The 17,304-nt window shown below is 41.8% G+C and overlaps 5 protein-coding genes across 5 annotated transcripts; 3 read left to right on the forward strand and 2 right to left on the reverse strand.

The window, feature by feature from the left end:
* Positions 1-299: 299 nt before the first annotated feature.
* LOC108114614 (procollagen-lysine,2-oxoglutarate 5-dioxygenase) lies at positions 300-8,633 on the reverse strand. Its single transcript, XM_017225677.2, has 10 exons — positions 8,339-8,633; positions 7,347-7,432; positions 5,816-5,955; positions 5,226-5,757; positions 4,914-5,167; positions 4,723-4,824; positions 4,541-4,666; positions 1,435-1,561; positions 907-1,341; positions 300-849 (listed from the first exon to the last, which is right to left on the reverse strand). Exons 1-10 carry the CDS (start codon positions 8,457-8,459, stop codon positions 565-567), a joined length of 2,208 nt encoding a protein of 735 aa, XP_017081166.1. The 5' UTR covers positions 8,460-8,633; the 3' UTR covers positions 300-564.
* On the forward strand, positions 1,598-2,752 carry LOC108114615 (immunoglobulin domain-containing protein oig-4). Its single transcript, XM_017225678.2, has 6 exons — positions 1,598-1,931; positions 1,987-2,090; positions 2,145-2,226; positions 2,287-2,354; positions 2,410-2,485; positions 2,557-2,752. Exons 1-6 carry the CDS (start codon positions 1,841-1,843, stop codon positions 2,637-2,639), a joined length of 504 nt encoding a protein of 167 aa, XP_017081167.1. The 5' UTR covers positions 1,598-1,840; the 3' UTR covers positions 2,640-2,752.
* Positions 3,580-4,517, forward strand: LOC108114616 (immunoglobulin domain-containing protein oig-4). Its single transcript, XM_017225679.1, has 2 exons — positions 3,580-3,923; positions 4,061-4,517. Exons 1-2 carry the CDS (start codon positions 3,744-3,746, stop codon positions 4,367-4,369), a joined length of 489 nt encoding a protein of 162 aa, XP_017081168.1. The 5' UTR covers positions 3,580-3,743; the 3' UTR covers positions 4,370-4,517.
* A 189-nt stretch (positions 8,634-8,822) lies between the features above and the next one.
* On the reverse strand, positions 8,823-12,995 carry LOC108114646 (ubiquitin-protein ligase E3A). Its single transcript, XM_017225717.1, has 8 exons — positions 12,556-12,995; positions 12,243-12,497; positions 11,303-12,147; positions 10,996-11,237; positions 10,377-10,937; positions 10,128-10,309; positions 9,570-10,062; positions 8,823-9,511 (listed from the first exon to the last, which is right to left on the reverse strand). The coding sequence occupies exons 1-8, from the start codon at positions 12,606-12,608 to the stop codon at positions 9,173-9,175; spliced, it is 2,970 nt and encodes a 989-aa protein (XP_017081206.1). The 5' UTR covers positions 12,609-12,995; the 3' UTR covers positions 8,823-9,172.
* A 561-nt stretch (positions 12,996-13,556) lies between these two features.
* On the forward strand, positions 13,557-16,895 carry LOC108114645 (protein FAM91A1). The gene is made up of 2 exons (XM_017225716.2): positions 13,557-15,515; positions 15,573-16,895. Exons 1-2 carry the CDS (start codon positions 13,706-13,708, stop codon positions 16,550-16,552), a joined length of 2,790 nt encoding a protein of 929 aa, XP_017081205.1. The 5' UTR covers positions 13,557-13,705; the 3' UTR covers positions 16,553-16,895.
* Positions 16,896-17,304: the final 409 nt, after the last annotated feature.

Below are 17,304 nucleotides of genomic sequence, written 5' to 3' on the forward strand. Positions count from 1 at the left end.
ATTCCACTATGCAGGGCAATCTGTCAAGTGGCTGTTGTGAAATGTTAATAACAGCAGATATTTAAACATCCTCTGCTCTGTTACTGTTGCTCGCGTGGGTGGTAGGGCTGTTAGTGTGAAACAGCTGTTGTTACAGAACTTTGACTAACAGTGTTACGTTAACAGTAGCACTGTGGAACACTTTTCGACCTAAACGAATACAAAACTTACGCTTTTATTAAGCAAGTTAAATTTGAACCACTAAACAAGCAGAGCTAAATAAAAATATATTTTTTACAAACATTAAACAAAACATCTAATTAATTATTGAATTAAATTATTTATTCAAAAATTGAACACTTTGCACTTGGTAAAAAAACTTATAATTAACTTAAGGCTGCAACAGATTCATCGAGGGATCCTAAAGCTATCGATCTCAAAAGTAGTATGTAAAATCATCAGAAACAGAGGGCCGATGCCGCAATTCCATCGACACAATTCGTTCATTGGGCTTAGTATGCAGTTCTTTGGATTGGCCGATATGGCAGTTTGATAAAGAGTATGACTTATAGTTTGTTGGCTCCCCTACGGATCGATGAACGAAATCATGATGTAACGAGTGCCATTGGTCACAAGCAGACCCTCATGGTAATGAGTCAGTCGTCCCGGGTGCATCAGCATCCATCCCTTCTTCGTGTCGGTCACGGAACAGTTGTACCTAATGAAGCGACAGCCACCGCCCTCGTAGTCGATTCCCGCCTTGTTCATGGCAATGTTGATGGTGTACGTGGAGGAGTCGTGGTGGGGACGCAGCGAAGGCTGTTCATCCGGACGATAGCGCACCATGAAGTTCATCAGCGAACGGGGAGGCTAAAATAAAATATATAATAATAATTTGAAAAATATTTAAAATAAAGTAAAACTTACATTGTGGAAGTATCCCTCAAAGACTCGCTCCTGCAGCGGGCGCACGAACAACTGAAGGAACTTTAGATACAGTTGGTCCAGTCCCACCTGCTTCATGTGAATGTCCCTTGTGGGCACTGCCTCGTATCCACCTTCTAGACGGCTGTCGCTGTTGCTGCCATCTGACCAGCTGTTGTGAGCCTCCATGATGGCCACCAAATCGTCACAGAAAGCGTCCGTCACGATCTGGAACCAGAAAACATCCGGACACGGCTGCGGTATCTTGTAGCTGGTATTAAGCTGAAGCGAGTAGTTCGGGTGTATGTACTTCTCCGCCCAATCATAGCGGTTGCTAAACAGCGTATGGAAGTCCGGACGTGTCACCGAACTATTAAAGTTATCGGTGTTGACCAAGTGACCGAATATGCGCAGATTGCTGATGTACATGAAGACTCCCTGGGATGAAGAGTGGACACATTTCGAATTAGTAACAAAACACGAACTTATGGTTATGATAAACTACTTAATTTAAAATTTATTAAAACTTACAGCATTCCTGAGTGACTCACACATGGCCATGTCGGGATCGAATTCATTGTGCTTGAAGGAGATGGCATCAAAGGCAGTGCTCTTCACCAGATACATGCTGGTCACATGGGGCACGTTGAACATTCCACTGCAAATGCAGATGAGAAATAAAAGTGATGAATGAGATAGTCAAAACAGGGCGACTGATAAAGCCGACAGCGGAATGGCCGCGAATGTCCAGCAAAATTGCAACAATGTTGCGAAAATGGAAAGTGACGTTGCGCTGGCAGAAGCCTCAACTAGATCCACTTAATTCAATCAAATTCGCACGGATTAGAACGGATTGGATGACGTTCTGTTCAGATGTCGGGAGCGCAGTTTGAAAACAACATTCACCGTAGGCGATCGGAATCTCGGCTGGACAACAATGCCTCGTGGCATCTGGAATCTTGATCGGATCGTATTCCTATGCCTCTGTTTCTTGATACTCGGGAATCTAATCTGCATTGAAGCCCAAAGTGAGTTTATCAAAAATCATTATAATATGATATAATAACTGGATAATTATCATAGGAAGTACTGCGGGAAAGACGGAGCGTCGTAACTATACGGGCAAGAAACCCGTGGTGATCCAACACCGATCCCAGGATGCAGTCAACTATTATGATCACGAAAATGTGAGTGGAGAAAGTTTTAAAATAGATTTCTAAGTAATTTCCAATACTTTTCAGGGCGCCAAGATCATAAAGTCTTCGCATTTCGAGTTGGACTATACCCTGGGTCGCAAGATTACCTTCTTTTGCATGGCTCAAGGTGGATATATAATATTTTAAGTTATACAATCTATGTAGTACTGGAATTTACACATTTTAGGCAACCCACGACCTTCCATCACCTGGTTTAAGGATGGAGCAGAGCTCTACCAGCACCGATTCTTTCAGGTAACCTTATGAATTTTTAGATATGAAACTTATGATTTAAATTTGGTTTTTCAAGGTACACGAATCTCATATCGAGGCGAATATTGTTAAATCTAAAATGGAAATCGATCCAACAACTCAAATGGATGCTGGTAATAACAAAAATAAACTAATTTATTAAATTTTATAGTTAATCTTGTCTGTATATACCTTTCCATTTAAGGTTTCTACGAATGCCAAGCGGACAATATCTACGCCATTGATCGTCGAGGCTTTCGCACGGACTACGTTATGGTTAACTTTTAAGCCAAGTTTCCTATCACCATTAACTATACACTTGAACTATTTGACCTTGTAAACCTAAAACCTAAAATGCATATCTTAAACCATACAATTAAATGCAAAAATATTTAAAAATACATTTTTTGCGACTTGCATTATGGCAATTGAATGTCTATTTCAATCCGACCTTTCTCCTTGTCAGTGTGTGTATCTATGTCAGTATCTTTGAGTGCCAAAGTGTATAGGTGTGAGTGTCTGTGTGTGTGTGTGAACAAAGCCGACAAATTGACTCAATTACCCAATTCAAGTGATTTTTTTGCATTTATTTTATTAAAATGTGTGAAAGCAAACCAAACAAACGGAGGCTTTTTAGTTCTAAAGTGTTGAGCGCTCCATGGCATCCACAAGGGCACAGTGGGGCAAGCACAACAAAATTAAGGATACAAAATATATATTTTTTTTTCATTCAACATGCAATAATACAATTTGCATTTGTATGCAGCTTGAAAACACAATTTGATAAAGGCTTCCTTTAGAAATTTAAGCGAATTTTTTAGAAAGTTTAAACATTTTCTCTAGATTGTTGGTAGATCTATAACCCACCTAATAACCTTTAACCATTTTAACCACTATTAGTTCTTTTATAAACAAAATATATTAAGTCCGCAAAAGAACACATTGAATTGTTGTTTCACCAAAAACTCCTTTTGCCAAGAAATATATTAGACTTCCAGAAACATTGTTCTCAACCCACTGTAAACTAGATCGTATCCCAGCAAGACACTAGGAAAGGGGTGCCCACCATGATGAGCGATATCAGCAAGCGTCCAAATCAAATCAAGCCAGGGAATTGAGTGAAATATGAAAATGCGGCGATGAGAAAGCCTAAACAGAACAACAAAGCCGCGAGCGGCGAATTTTGAGAGCAAAACCAAACGGATTTAATCCGCCGGACAATTGTGGCAAATTAGATGAGATGAGCAGAGTGTTGGTGCATGCAGAGTAGTCTGACCGAGTGGATCACCAGTCACCCAGCAAACGAGATTCGCACAGCAACGCCATCATCAGCAGTCGTAGAAAAAGTGATCGTGATCTCTGCCAGTAAAAATATCCATTATCCGGAGAGTCATGCAGGTTAAGTGCCTGATCATTTGCCTTGCCTTGGGTCTCCTAATGCTGGCCACGCCCATTTGCGAGGCGCGCCGAGGGCGTGGCCGTGGACGTACCAAGTCCAGGGTTCAGATCGGACTGCCAATTACGGGAAAATATCGCGATCCGGAGTCTGATCAGTACTATAACAATAATAACGTAAGTTTTTGGTGATTTTCTTTTAGGATCAGGTCGGGATTACAAATTACATTAGTGAAAAGGAATTTATTATAAGATTTTATCATAATAAAACCCCGAAAATGAATAGATTCATCTTCTTTTCCGTCTCTCTATAGGGCGCAAAAATTCTACAAGCCTCACACTTTGATCTTGAGTACGTCCTCGGCCACAAGATTGCCTTCCTCTGCGTGGCCAAGGGTAATCCCCGACCTCATATCACTTGGTACAAGGACGGAGCTGAGATCTATCAGCACCTCTATATGCACGTCCACGAATGGCGTATCGGCGACGACAAGGTCAAGTCCAAGATCGAGATTGACCCTGCTACCCAAATGGACGCGGGACTCTATGAGTGCACTGCAGACAACATGTACTCCATCGATCGACGCAGTTTCAAGACAGATTTCTCCATTGCATTCGATTGATTTGGGATCGAAAACTCTTTGGTTCTATCTCGAAATCTATAAGTTTTATATCTAGTTTGAAAATGTGCAGATTAAGCCCCCTAAATTTGTACAGCCTTCATTATAATAATAATACAAAACCCTCTTCCTATAAATCAAAAAGTTGAGAATTTAAATCCGTGTTTTACTTACATCAGTTCCCGCTTCACAATATCCACATAGTCGTGTGACCTGGCATAGTAACCACCCTCGGAAAGGGCTCCCCAAAAGTTGCTCCACAGCTCGTTGTGCTTGGTAATGAGCGGCGCCACGAATTGCCTGCGACGGGAAATATTATTATTTTGGAAATCGAATTACAGCGAACCTTGACCTACTTATTCAGCCTGAGCAGCTCCCGGAGCACCTCGCCTTCGTCAATGTGCGCATCTGCGTCCACGAAGAATATATAGTCGCTACGATGGAGACGAGCTTTGTCACTGGAAAAGTAAAAATTATTAATTAAATATATTTAAATACATATAAAAAAGACATTAAGGAAGTTTTAACATGGGCTTTTAGTACTTACATGGCCAGCTGCCTGCCTTGCCGCTCATCCAGTTCATCCGTAGAAAGAACATATTTAGCACTGGCGTATTCCTCTTCATGCTTGGTCACAAACGACTTGCAGTCATCATCGTGGAATGGCACATTGCTGTAGACGAGCAAGTGAAGCTTCTCCTTGGGATAGTTAATCTTCTCTACTCCTTCGAGGAACTGATCGAAGAAAGGCACGGGTTGTGTGACAATCAGGGCCAACGAGATTACCGGAAGTTCTTTCTCCTACAAAATAATATGAATATTAATCATAGCATATATACTCATAACATATATTACACACATCCAAGTCCAAAAGATTTTCCTGGCACAACAGGCAGACTCCATTAAAAGTCCTTGCCAAATAGTTACCATAGGCATTCAAATCCACTTTGCTTAATCCATTGCCATGGATAATAGACGGCGTGGTCATGAAATCCACATTCTGCAGAACACCCTGATTGCTTTCCAGATCCACTTTAAGTTTCACATCGTTCTTGGCACCATGTAGGTTTTGGAATAGCCTGGATTGTGTGTCCAGCTTAATGCCTAGCTTGGCGCGTTTTGCCTCGTCGAGGAAAATCTTTGTCAAATACAGCTGATCGTCGGCAGCATCTTCAATTGGCTCTTCAAGTAGGCTATAAACCTGTGGTGCATATCCAATAAATGCACCTGAGTTTAGGAATCGAGAAGCCTTGCCCTCCACTTCGGGATAGTCATTGGCAAGACTTTTATCGGGCCAACAGTATTTCTCCGCAGAGATTAGTATCTTAGCTCCTGACTCTTTGAACTTCTCATAGATCTCATCCAGCGTTGTAGTAATAATCACATCGTAGCTAAAAAAAATATGATATATTTAATAATGTTTTATGAAGTTTTTATTAATTTACAAACCTGTCTGTAAATAGTATTATTATTTCAGGATCATTTTTATAGGGCGCAATGGCTTCCCTCAGAAGATTAAGCTTGAAACCGCCGCCGGGTCTTTGCATATCCCCTCCTTTCCATTCTTCTTCCAAGCCAAGAGTCGTCACCTTTTGGAGATTAAATTATTATAATAATATTAATAGAAATTCTAACTCGTGATCGAGTTTCTTTTTATCTCTGATGAAAAACTGGATTAGCTAGCAATATAACAATAAAGTGTCTTGGCAAGTGGTTATGAATTTGATTTTCAAGCCGTTGTTTGATCATAACTAGATCTTTACTAACGTTTAGTTAAATCCACGAGCCATAAAATTATGCTAAATGCTAACTTATAGATTTGCCTATACAAATATTTATAGTTTTAAAACGGAAAATTATAATTTGTCAAATTGTTACTTAACTATATAAAAGGCTAAAAAGTCTCAAAAGTAAAATTAAATAAAAAGCCATTTAAGAAACTCATTAATGCAATCCCTTTGGGATCAAATAACTTGAGTCGCACAGTTCTCTCAGTACAAAGAGCTGAAGAAATTCAAAACAAAAGGGGAGAGATCAGCTTACACTTATAAAAAAGCCGGCTAAGCGAGCTTATCAGCATATTTTGTTGTCGAGTATTTATTTTAACACAAAAAAGATTCTGAACCGGCCGACAAATACAAAAAGTGTCACATACTCTGAGCCTGATAAGCTAAAATCTCCCACCAACTTGGTGTAGAAAGTTCTAAGCTATCAATAGACCGAGGAAACAAAATCTTAATGTATTGTGCTAATTACTACCCCCGGCAACTGCACCGAATCTGTCTGGACTACGTGACTCCAACATGTGTGCACTATATGTTGCCGCTGGCCCACAATGACCAGCCAATCTTGGTGTTCCACATCAGAAAATCGGACGCCAACGCCGGATGCTCGGTTAGCGGCATACATTTACAGATATATACTATATATGCTATATACTAACCAGACATTTAAACAATACAAAGTTGCCCAAGTGTGCCAAGCCGCCGGACAAGTCTCGGGAATCATAAAAGACATATTCTCTCCCTGTTCTTATCTGTCATAGTTTTTATGTTCTTTTTTATATACTAGTTTTGATTAAGATTCGATTGTCTTAGAGTTGTCAAATTAGAAATTCATCAATAAAAACAATCAAAATAGATTTGCATATAAACAGTGGGTAACAGATGTTCTTGCGAACGTATTTAATTGCAAATTTTGCGAATCTAAATATTATTTTTATGTTTTTTTTTTTTCAAAAAACCTGTGATGCTGACCTAATATATTCTCTGTTTGGTTTTAGAAATTGAATTATCTTTAAAAACCTTAATTTAATTTGTATGCTGTACACAAACTTTCTTAATATACTATCTCTATAGATCAAGAATTTAACTAGTTTTCATATTTAACCGCTAACGGTAACCACAAAATCTAAGTCTTGTCACGATTTTAGATTGTTCTAATTAATAATAATTCTAGCCTTAAAAGGGGTCAGCCTCACCTCAATGTCGTAGACCCGTGCAGATCGGAAATATCTGGTATAGCCATCGGTGCGTTCAGTGGCCACGGTGAACACTTTGATTTTGTCTATAGGGGATATTCGAAAGATAATTTACATGTGATTAATTAGGATTCTTAAAAAGTTTATTATATATTTTAGAATAGATTTAACTACATTTTTAGTATGAATTTTAACCCAAGAACTTATTTACCTATAAATGATATATATTTATCATTTTTAAAAGTTTCTCATTAAATTATATTTTCTTCACTAACAAATTGTTATTATTCTACGTAAGCTCTACTGCAATTTAATATATATTTATTTTATGTTCCCACAAATACAATGTGGTAATTGGATCAAATTAGAATCACAATAAAAAAGAAATAAAATATGCATTGTTTTGTCATGTTATTTTTTATGTTCCACATTAACCGGTCATACGAACATTAGCTAACAAGTTAATCAGGTTTAAGGGCTGCAAACTTATGAGATAGTTAAAAGAATTTGTTATTTAAAATACAATTTTTTCTTCTTAGATACATATGCATCCGAATATTTGTATCTGCATCTGCATCTTCTCCGTTTCCATGCAATTCCAGAGTAAACGACCGCAAACATCAAAGCGGAATGAAAACAAAGGCAATTTTAAAAGGCAAGGGAAGTGAGATGGTGCATGGATCATAAACAAATTCTGTGAGATATGTAGTACATAGTACACAGGAAAAAATGTATTTCAATGTATTTTCCAAAACCTTAAAATTTAGATAAATTATATACTACTCATTATTGTAAATTTGAAGTGAAAAGATTCGAAATGAAAGATTTGATTCCACAATTTAACAGATAAGATCATCATATGTCCTATTTTCTTCCTGTGTACTGATGCCTACGTGAGGGAGATGCACTTGAAAGCCGCTAAAATGAATGCAGTGCATAATATTCTATGACTGTTGATGAACTCATATTCTAGTTAGAAATTAGAAACAAACCATTCCAATTGGTCTCCGGCGCTGCAGCGACGTCGGCGTCAGCATCGGCGTTTGCGCTGGCTCCTTGCGACGTCACAGCCAGCAGCAACAAAAACAAAGCGCTTTGTTGTTGTTTATTCATGATTCTGCAATTATTTTTTTTGCTCACTCACTCACACTAATTTTCTGCAGGCACTTTACGTTTATTTATACTAGTTGCATTTTTATTAGAATAAGTGATAAGAATTTGAAATATTTTCGGCTCCTCGAAATTTCGGGAGTTTCCGCCCGCACCGAACGAAATAAAGCGAATAACAAACGTGTGACCGCGGCGTGGTCGTTAGGAAATACCACAACTTCAAAAACACCCTAAAAAATCCATCTATAGAACTATAAGAAACAGCTGATGGATTATAGGACTTTCCAACCGCTTTTTAAATATAATGTACATCTCGGATCTAAAGAATAAAGTTTTCAAACGGATTAATATCAATAAGTCCCAATCTTTTCGGCGCACAACTTGAAATTTATTTAGGAAAATACTAAGCGCGTTCTGACTTAAATGTGGATGTTACAAAGGTGAATGCACATAATATGTGTATATATGCGGTGTGTATTTACAATTAACTGGGTGACACAAAGGGAAACAAAATCGAGTGTCCGTTCGGTCTGCTTGCTCGCCAGCGCACCATAAATTGAGCGTGTATATTGTCTCATTGAACAGGTCGTATCAAAAATAAATGGCAGAACCCAAAACGAACTCAAACCCATCAAAATCTTCTCCTTGTTCATCCCAGAGAGGTGGTTCAGTTCCGATGACAGACTTGGACTTAAAGTTGTGGCAATATGCACAGTTTACAGCATGCCGAAGCCCTTCGAGTAGTTGATGGCCTTCAGCAGGCGCTCCTCCAACTTTTCGCGACTGCTGTACTCGGGAAGCAGCAGTACATTGAAGCAGGTGTGCGAGGTAGGCAGCCGGTCGCTATCAGGACCATGTCGCGTGATCAGCAGTCGGAGACACTTCAGTCCGCCCACCGGAACACGCGCCGATCCTGTCGTAAATTCTAGCAGCTTGCGCTTTGACTCATTAGGCATAGCATGCACAATGCTCCAGAAGTCCTGGATAATCTGCGTCTCTTCCGTATAGCCGCCTTCGTACTCCGTCGAATGCTCCAGTTCCACGAAATCGAATTCCTACAAGGAAAGCTTAACAATCAAGCACTTTCATTCATTAATGTTTACAAGTACTCACTCGACTTCCGCAGACCAGCATTTCAATCTCCTCGGGCCGGAAGAGCAGCTTAAGCGGTGACTCGTCCGTAACCATTTCGAATCCCTTGCGGAAAGCATTGAACTGCTGCTGGATATTCGTGTTGAGCAGGAAGTCACTGTACAGATTAACAAACAGCTGCTTATTGTGTTGCCCCACCAACACGTCCTTGCCATTGGGCACCAGTTCGTGCTCCACCATTTCGCCGAATACATTGCTGTAGCTGATCTTAAAGGTCTGATCGAAGACCTCCTCCATGTCTTGACCCTGGTAGTCTAGCATAGACTTCAGACTCTTGCTCAGCGTTGGACTCCAGTCACTGAGGTCTGCGAATGTGCCACAATAACCCATCAACTTGCGGTAAACCACCATAGGGAAGTTTACAGCCAGGATTACGTTGTTGTAGATCGCCAGGCCGATTATGATTCCTATAAGAGTGAATTGAGCTCCGTTCTCATATGGTGTGGCATTAAACCTGGGAAACATAATCAATATTAAATGGTTAGTTGTGGTCAATACTTAAAAAAATAGAATCCTTACCACATATTATTGGTCTCTTCCTGCTGTATAAACATTCCAAAAGCTGGATTAAAAATCTCCTCCACAATTAGCTGGAAGAACTCTTTGGATACGCCACCCTCATCGATACCCTGTTCGCCAACGAACTCCACCACCAACTGCTTCTTGAGATCCTTCGGATTGCTCATGGCCACCAGTTCCAGCTAGCAAAGTAAACATTAATTGTAAGTTTTAATTAAATAAACATTTTAAAGAAATCCATGTACTTACCCCGATGAGCGCATCGTTGATAAGCTGGTCCCTGCGAACGGACAATTTAAGATCCGGCCGCGGAGTGCCATCTTGTCCCTCCTGGCCGAAGTTGTTAAGGATCGAGTAAAGCGATGAATAACGCTCACTGTACATCCTCATCCGGCTGTCGTAGTACAAGGCATCTACTTTAGTAGCCGGCGTAAGGATAAAAGCGTACAGCATAAACGAAAAGTAGTTATTTTGGCCAGAGCCCAGCTCGCTTTCCATGGCCAGTGTCTTGTAAGAGAGGTAGTCGTGATGCATTTGGATGTTATCGCTGAGCGCCTCGTTGTAAAACTCCTCCAGTGGAACCAATGGTTTCCGGCAATCAATGGCCGATACCTGTAGTGCCTTCTCCAGTTGATCCTCGGCGAATTTGGGCATGTGCGGCTGCAGTATTGAGTTATAGGCAAAGATATCGTCCTCCACTGATACACTGTTAGATGAGGATGCGGCCACCGTTTCCGTCCGATCCTCCAGTGGCACCCGACAAGAAGGTCGCTCCAACTCGCTAGCCAAAATGTTAGCGTAAAAGACAATCTGATTGATGAGAAATAACGATAAGTTGTGCACGGGAAAGTTATAAGCTATACCTTACCTTCAATACTTTGGTAACGCTAATGATGGAGCCGTTCTCACGCATGGAATCCTCGTCTAAGAGCACCTGCACTGTGATCTGTTGCTGGCAAGCAGCTACCAACGCTTGCAGTTGATCCGAGCAATGAGCTGCCCAAATCCGGGCCAGACGTGCCTGTGCGTGCACTGGCATGGCCGCAGCTGCGTGACACAGCTTGGGAAGCACCCTATCCAAATAGTCTGTGTCTGCCACACTGTTGTTGGCTGTTAAGAATTAGGGAAATCTTAAAATTAAAGAAATTGTTTAGGGTTACAATTCAAAAACTTACTATTTGTGGCCAGATCAAAACAAATGATCAGACAGTGGATGACCTTCTCCCAATCGGGACGCATGTAGTGAACCCAGTCAGCCAGTTGGATAACGCTGCTGGTCAGCTTGTCCGTGATGGCTCGCGTTTGTGACCCAAAAAGAAGGCGCTGCACTCGACGCAAACCAGGCAGATCCACCTGCGTGTCGCTGCTTTGGGATGGGTCCTCCTCCGACGTTGCCTCTGTTGTTTGAGCCATGGGCACGTCTTCATCCTCCTCTTCGGGTTCTGCCTCCGTAACAACTTCAGATTCAGTAGAAGCGATTGCTAATCCTTCTTCTGTCACCACCTCTTCTTCCACCTGTTGTGTACTGTCCTCGTCTTTGTCGTGTTCTCCCTCTAAAGTTCGTAACTGCTCTTTGTTTAAAGCCTCCGGTGGATTGGCCAGCAGCTCCTGAAGACTACTAGAAGCCGCTGGTTCTGCACTGCGAATGAAGCTCTTACTCAGTCTATCCACGCTGGAGAAAACATCTCCGATAGCGTGACAAATCCTATCGTAACTGTCCGCCGCCCTACATTGCTCGTATAGAGCCATCAGACTGTTGGCCTCCAGGCTTTGGACTGTCGGCAGGGTGGGTGTACAAGGTTCCGAATCACCGGAGGAGGGTTCAACGCAGCCTATATCCAACTGGGGAATATTCTGGACAAGATTTGGACTGCAAACAGCCACTACAGCAGCAGGTTGAGCATTCTGCGATTGTCTACTAGTTGTCGTGGTGGTGCTGGCGGAGGTAATAGTACTCGTTGAACTGCCGCTGCTGCTGCTACTGCTATCATTCGGCGACAGCATGTCCACGTCTTGGGGGCTGAAAGGAAGATGGAAGTTATTTTCAAGATTTCATTCATCACATTACACATTACAATCATTAAGATCAACCAATTGTTTAAGAAGTGTCCTCACCTGCTAGTTGCCGATGTGGGTGCCTCACAGAGCTGTGCATCCTGGGAGAAAAGCTGCAGTGCCCTAGCAGCGACTTCGTTGGGGGTCATGGGCGCCACCCTACCACTGGAGGCACAATTGGCGTTGGTACAGTGGGCGTTCCCGCAGCCAGATTGTAGTTGGTGGAAATATCGCTGGATCAAGTGGCGCACCGCCGAACGCTTTACATCGGGAGTGGAACGACCGCCCGTCGTTCCAGCTGCCGATCCTGATGCACTAGAGGACAGAAAAGTTTATTTAGTTTACCATAATCGCAAAGAAAGAAGTTATTCACCTGGAAACACCTGGCAGATGCTGCTCCTCCTCGCCACCACCGCCTCCGCTCATCTTCGCTGATATCTGCGCACTTCACGCCTCCACCGCCGCAGCCCCTTTCTTTGTTTGCCAAAAGATATTGTGCCCCGCACGCAAAAAAAAGGGTGCAAAAAAATCGATGTTGATGTCCCTTTTTTGTGTCGCTGTGACCTTAAATTCTTTAGTTGCCGATGCTTTGCCGCTGTCGCTCCTTTTATCGCTGACTATGCTGGCCTCGCATCGACCTATGATCGCCGTATTTCTTACTTTATGATGTCTATAATATATATTTCAACTATTCATCACAACAATTTGACAATTTTGACTTCAGAGCGAGTGTTTTTAAAAATAAGCAGGCAAAGCAATATTGAAAATCATTCTATACGATATGCTATCGATATGCCCGTGCTAACGTCTTGCCTTTTATGTTATCTATATCTGGATAAAGAAGCATATCGAAAATGAATATCTGTGCCTATCGAAAGGATTCGGTTAGAATTTTGAAAAATTAACGCTACCGCTCGAACTGAACTACAAATTAATATTAAATATATAAATTATAAATATAATATTCAAACTTTTACCAATTTTAGTTGGTAGAATTACGATGACACCATATTATTCATCTACTGCTTATGCTACTAAACAAATTTTAACTTTATAATGCATATATTTTTTGTTTTAAAATTCTTTTAATATTAATTTTATCAATAAGTAATTTAATTATTTGTTAACTTTATCATAATTTTTATTAAAATCATGGCTTCAGATTTCATTTCTTTAACTATAAAAACCTGAAACACCAGAATATATATAAATAGCAACAATTTAATTAAAAAAGTTTAGATGTGGCATTATTAAAAAAAACAAATTAACATTTTAGGGACCAAATAAATTTCCCAAATTTTCGTTAAAATTACTGGTGATCTATCGACCAGTGTGGCAAAAGAGATGCAGTTTTTATCAGCTGTCGACGTAGGAAGCAAAAAGCACCATCTGTTATCGGACCTATCGTTCTTCGATAAAAATAAAGAAAAATAAAACGCAGGAGGAAAATACTGAATTCCGCAACTGGAGGCCATGATATGAGTTAGTCCGACCAGCAAAATAATCCCAATCCGAGTCCCGAGATGACGGAGCAAGAGGATTTGGCTAGCGGTGGAGGCAGTGCGTCGGCGGGGTCCGGAAACAATTGCCAAAACCAACTGCAGCAATGTGTGCGTGGGAATGTCACCTGGGAATTGTTGCCCGTTCACCTGCGATCTGTGCTTCACAACAATCAGCGCGACTACGAGAAGTTTGTCTTTAACTATAGTTTGAAGAATCAGCTAAGATTTCGGGGGAACCTGGCCGCCAAGGTATTTCGCCGGGAGCAGCGATACTACGAGTTGTTGGTCCAGAAAAGCATTAATGGCCTGGGTGCATTTCCCTACCATCTGGCAGATATTGTAACAAAGGGTTTGAGGGTCACGCCCTTTAACTATTATTTGGATGTTTTGGGTCAGCTTTTGAGGAGCGATAAAAGCTATGATACTTTGCCCAACTTTACGGCTGCCGATTGTCTTCGTGTCTTGGGCATTGGCCGAAATGAGTACCTGGCCCTCATCAGTGATTTGAAAACCCATACGCCACGTTCTTTAATCTTTGGGTCGCGACCCAATCCACTTGACTTCCTGCCACGCTTTCCTGTGCGCATCCACATCGAACCCTGGTGGCGATTGGACATTGGCTATGTCCTAGAAGCAGATATCCGATTCTTATCGCCCGCGGAAAGAGGTCTATTGGATGACCTCATCGATTTTGGTGCCCAGCCGGCTGGGAAATGCGATCACGAGGTGGTGCACAGTCTGTACAAGAAGGGTCTGATCTATTTAGATGTGCCCATTAGTGGAGAGGATAGGATATCGATTCCACCGCTGCGGAACTTTGTAATGAATCGAGTTAGTGGCGATTACTTTGAGAATCTGCTTTACAAGATTTTTGTCAGCGCGGATGAGCACATGACTATTGCCGAGCTGGCTCAAATGCTGCAATTGGAGCTGGACAGCGTTAAGCAGGCCATTTCGTTCATCTGCCGGCTTGGCTTTGCTCATCGTAAGCAGGATCAGCTAAATCAGCCAAATCATTCCAGCTGGGAAGGTTACAACCACCAACAAACTCCCGAAACGCCACAGATTACGCCATTAAATTACAATCTACATGCCAGTAGCAGCTTCGAATTTGACCAGAGTCCTAAATCACCAAAGACGCCTAAGGATAGAGAGAAGGACAAAGATAAGGACAGCAGTTCCATTGGCTATCTTTCCTCGGATGGTAATACCAGTGACTTCAGCTTTGCCAATCTAAATACAACGCCCCAGGAAAGAATGAATAACAGCGATGAGCAAGAACTGAGTTCTGAGCTGGAACCAGAGGATGTGAGTATCACAAAGCAGGCTGCTCAAACCGCAGCTGCTCTGCCAAAAAGCGGTAAAAGGGTGGGATTCCTTTTCGATTCCACACTCACTGCTTTTCTGATGATGGGCAACCTATCTCCTGGTTTAAAGAACCATGCTGTGACTATGTTCGAAGTGGGTAAATTGTGTGAGGAAAGCTTGGACAGCTTTCTGGCTGAACTGGAGCAGGTTTCGCTGCTGGATGCGGAGGGCGAGGGTGATGTCTCGCGTTACTTTGCCCACGCCGTTATTCTGCGATCTACAATTTGCTCACTGCGGCATTTGCTGCCTGGTGGTTTGGATCTCTTGCGACTAGAGTGTCTGGAGGGCTTGGACCGACAAACAAGAGATCGCGTTCTGGAGAAGAAGTACAAGTTTATCATTGCCGCATCGCCGCTGACGGCGTCACTCAGTCATACATTTAGCATTCCCTACTTTGGCCAATTCCTACGCAGCTCCGATGTGGCACCCATGTGGATGAAGCTGTTCTACAATCATATCACAGGTATTTAACTAAATAGTATTATCGCACTAGTTTTTATTTTACCGCTTTGATATTTAGGCTATGGACCGCCTAGCTTGCTGCTTTGCCGAGGAACTGTACTGAAGACCTTGCCACGTCTTTTTTTGGGCTACGGAAAACTCCTGGTGAACATCCTGCATTCGGATTCGTACGTGCTTAATTCGGAGAACTTTCGCAACCTGAATGATCAACTCAAAAATGGTTGTGTGCTACTTCAGGGTTATGGGATCCGTACAGCCGGCGTTCTTCACTATGAGTCATTTCCGTTCCAACCTTCAGACACGCGACAAGCTAAGTGGGCCGGGCATCGGGCCGTACGGAAGCTATCCAACCTATTGGATCTGCGCCAGCAATGCGGCTTTATAACATTCCTAAACACTGGTGTGCCAGATCTCGGCTGCGAAGATTACGAGCTGCAGGTGCGTTTAAAGCCGGCGCAACGCCAGAAACGCTCCTCGATTGCAGCGCCCAGCAAACCAAACAATGTGCCAAGTACCGAGGTGACAAGCTTTCAATTAAAGAGTCCCGATGAAAACCACTTTGCGGCCACGCCGGAACATGGTCCTGCGAATGAGTTTACCTCAGCGGATTGTAGTCAAGTGCTGGCTAGCGAACTGGCCAAGTGCAGTAGTCGTGCGGATCTAGTCTCGCAGAATTCTGTGGAGATACCTATGGCATTGGAGGACATATCCCCGTCGGTGGATGAGGGACAAGAGGAGGACGCAACTGAAGAGTGGACCCTGCTGGATGTAAGTTTTGGTGTACCACTTTTCGATGTCGATACCAATACAAGGATTTGCGAGCAGTTGGTCCAACGACTCTGCAGCGATGCCAATTTGGAAGCATTGCCTGTGGCCGCCGGGCAGGCTCAGGTTCTTTTCCTGGATTTCGTGCGGCAATGCCTGTACTTTGAAGATGATCCGGTCAGGCAGTCAGTCCAGGCTAACCGGCCACTTCCTCATCCAAGAATAAACCTGGCATTTGAAAACGGACACGTGGGCCATTGGAATGGGCGCTAAGAAGCCCACGCACTAATGCATTCCCCGAGTATTCCGCATTTTATTTACTTTCCCAGTTACTTATCAGTTTGTGTACAGTTGGCGGACCGAATTATAAGCAAACAGATTTATATTTATATATACGTATATATAACCGCTACCGCATTCACATATTCTAACCCATCACCCAAGTCAGCATCGCAGTCTTAAAGTTTGCGTTCGTTTTTATTAGTTTTGTAAGCTCCTTGGGGAGAACGAAAGATAAAGATTGGCGTTGTGCCCTCCAACCATATACACATGCATAGCTTACATACCTATATACAAATATTAATGTATGTCTGAATAAATGCAATTTTAAAACTTATCTAGAATAAAAGACCTGTTGATTATTTGGAAACGTCTTAGATAATACTTGAAAAATAATCAAGTGTGGTATTACAATTGGCTATCACTATGTTTGCTATATGTTATCTGAAGATAAACAGAGACCCAATAAGAAGCATGGCGAGTTTTTCGGAACACACCCATTTCTGTTTATTTGTGGGGGTCGTCTCAAATTGTTATTTTAGCTTAGTGTTCCGATAATGAAGAATTTGTTTTGTTCTAAATATTTGGAACAACATATTGGAGGATAAAGTACTTCTTTCAGAAATAAAATAAAAAATACGAAGAAATACAATTTTCCAAATTTTTTTTTCTAGAATTTGTATACATATAAACAAGAAACTTAAAACTTTCTTAGGATGCAGTATTTTTGATGATGATTTTTCAAA

This window comes from Drosophila eugracilis, unplaced genomic scaffold (genome assembly GCF_018153835.1).
Source record: "Drosophila eugracilis isolate 14026-0451.02 unplaced genomic scaffold, ASM1815383v1 contig_2154, whole genome shotgun sequence".
Lineage (NCBI taxonomy): Eukaryota > Metazoa > Arthropoda > Insecta > Diptera > Drosophilidae > Drosophila > Drosophila eugracilis.

Excerpts from the sequence above, each read along its gene's own strand:
- LOC108114615 (XM_017225678.2), top strand. The coding sequence starts at position 1,841 with ATGCCTCGTGGCATCTGGAATCTTGATCGGATCGTATTCCTATGCCTC. Across the intron at positions 2,227-2,286 it reads CTTCTTTTGCATGGCTCAAG|GCAACCCACGACCTTCCATC; the intron begins GTGGATATATAA and ends TACACATTTTAG. Across the intron at positions 2,355-2,409 it reads ACCAGCACCGATTCTTTCAG|GTACACGAATCTCATATCGA; the intron begins GTAACCTTATGA and ends TGGTTTTTCAAG.
- LOC108114616 (XM_017225679.1), top strand. The coding sequence starts at position 3,744 with ATGCAGGTTAAGTGCCTGATCATTTGCCTTGCCTTGGGTCTCCTAATG. Across the intron at positions 3,924-4,060 it reads AGTACTATAACAATAATAAC|GGCGCAAAAATTCTACAAGC; the intron begins GTAAGTTTTTGG and ends GTCTCTCTATAG.
- LOC108114614 (XM_017225677.2), bottom strand. The coding sequence starts at position 8,459 with ATGAATAAACAACAACAAAGCGCTTTGTTTTTGTTGCTGCTGGCTGTG. Across the intron at positions 5,168-5,225 it reads AAAATCTTTTGGACTTGGAT|GAGAAAGAACTTCCGGTAAT; the intron begins GTGTGTAATATA and ends ATTATTTTGTAG. Across the intron at positions 850-906 it reads TTGAGGGATACTTCCACAAT|CCTCCCCGTTCGCTGATGAA; the intron begins GTAAGTTTTACT and ends ATTTTATTTTAG.
- LOC108114646 (XM_017225717.1), bottom strand. The coding sequence starts at position 12,608 with ATGAGCGGAGGCGGTGGTGGCGAGGAGGAGCAGCATCTGCCAGGTGTT. Across the intron at positions 10,938-10,995 it reads GCGTTACCAAAGTATTGAAG|ATTGTCTTTTACGCTAACAT; the intron begins GTAAGGTATAGC and ends CTCATCAATCAG. Across the intron at positions 9,512-9,569 it reads TGCTGGTCTGCGGAAGTCGA|GAATTCGATTTCGTGGAACT; the intron begins GTGAGTACTTGT and ends CTTTCCTTGTAG.
- LOC108114645 (XM_017225716.2), top strand. The coding sequence starts at position 13,706 with ATGACGGAGCAAGAGGATTTGGCTAGCGGTGGAGGCAGTGCGTCGGCG. Across the intron at positions 15,516-15,572 it reads GTTCTACAATCATATCACAG|GCTATGGACCGCCTAGCTTG; the intron begins GTATTTAACTAA and ends TTTGATATTTAG.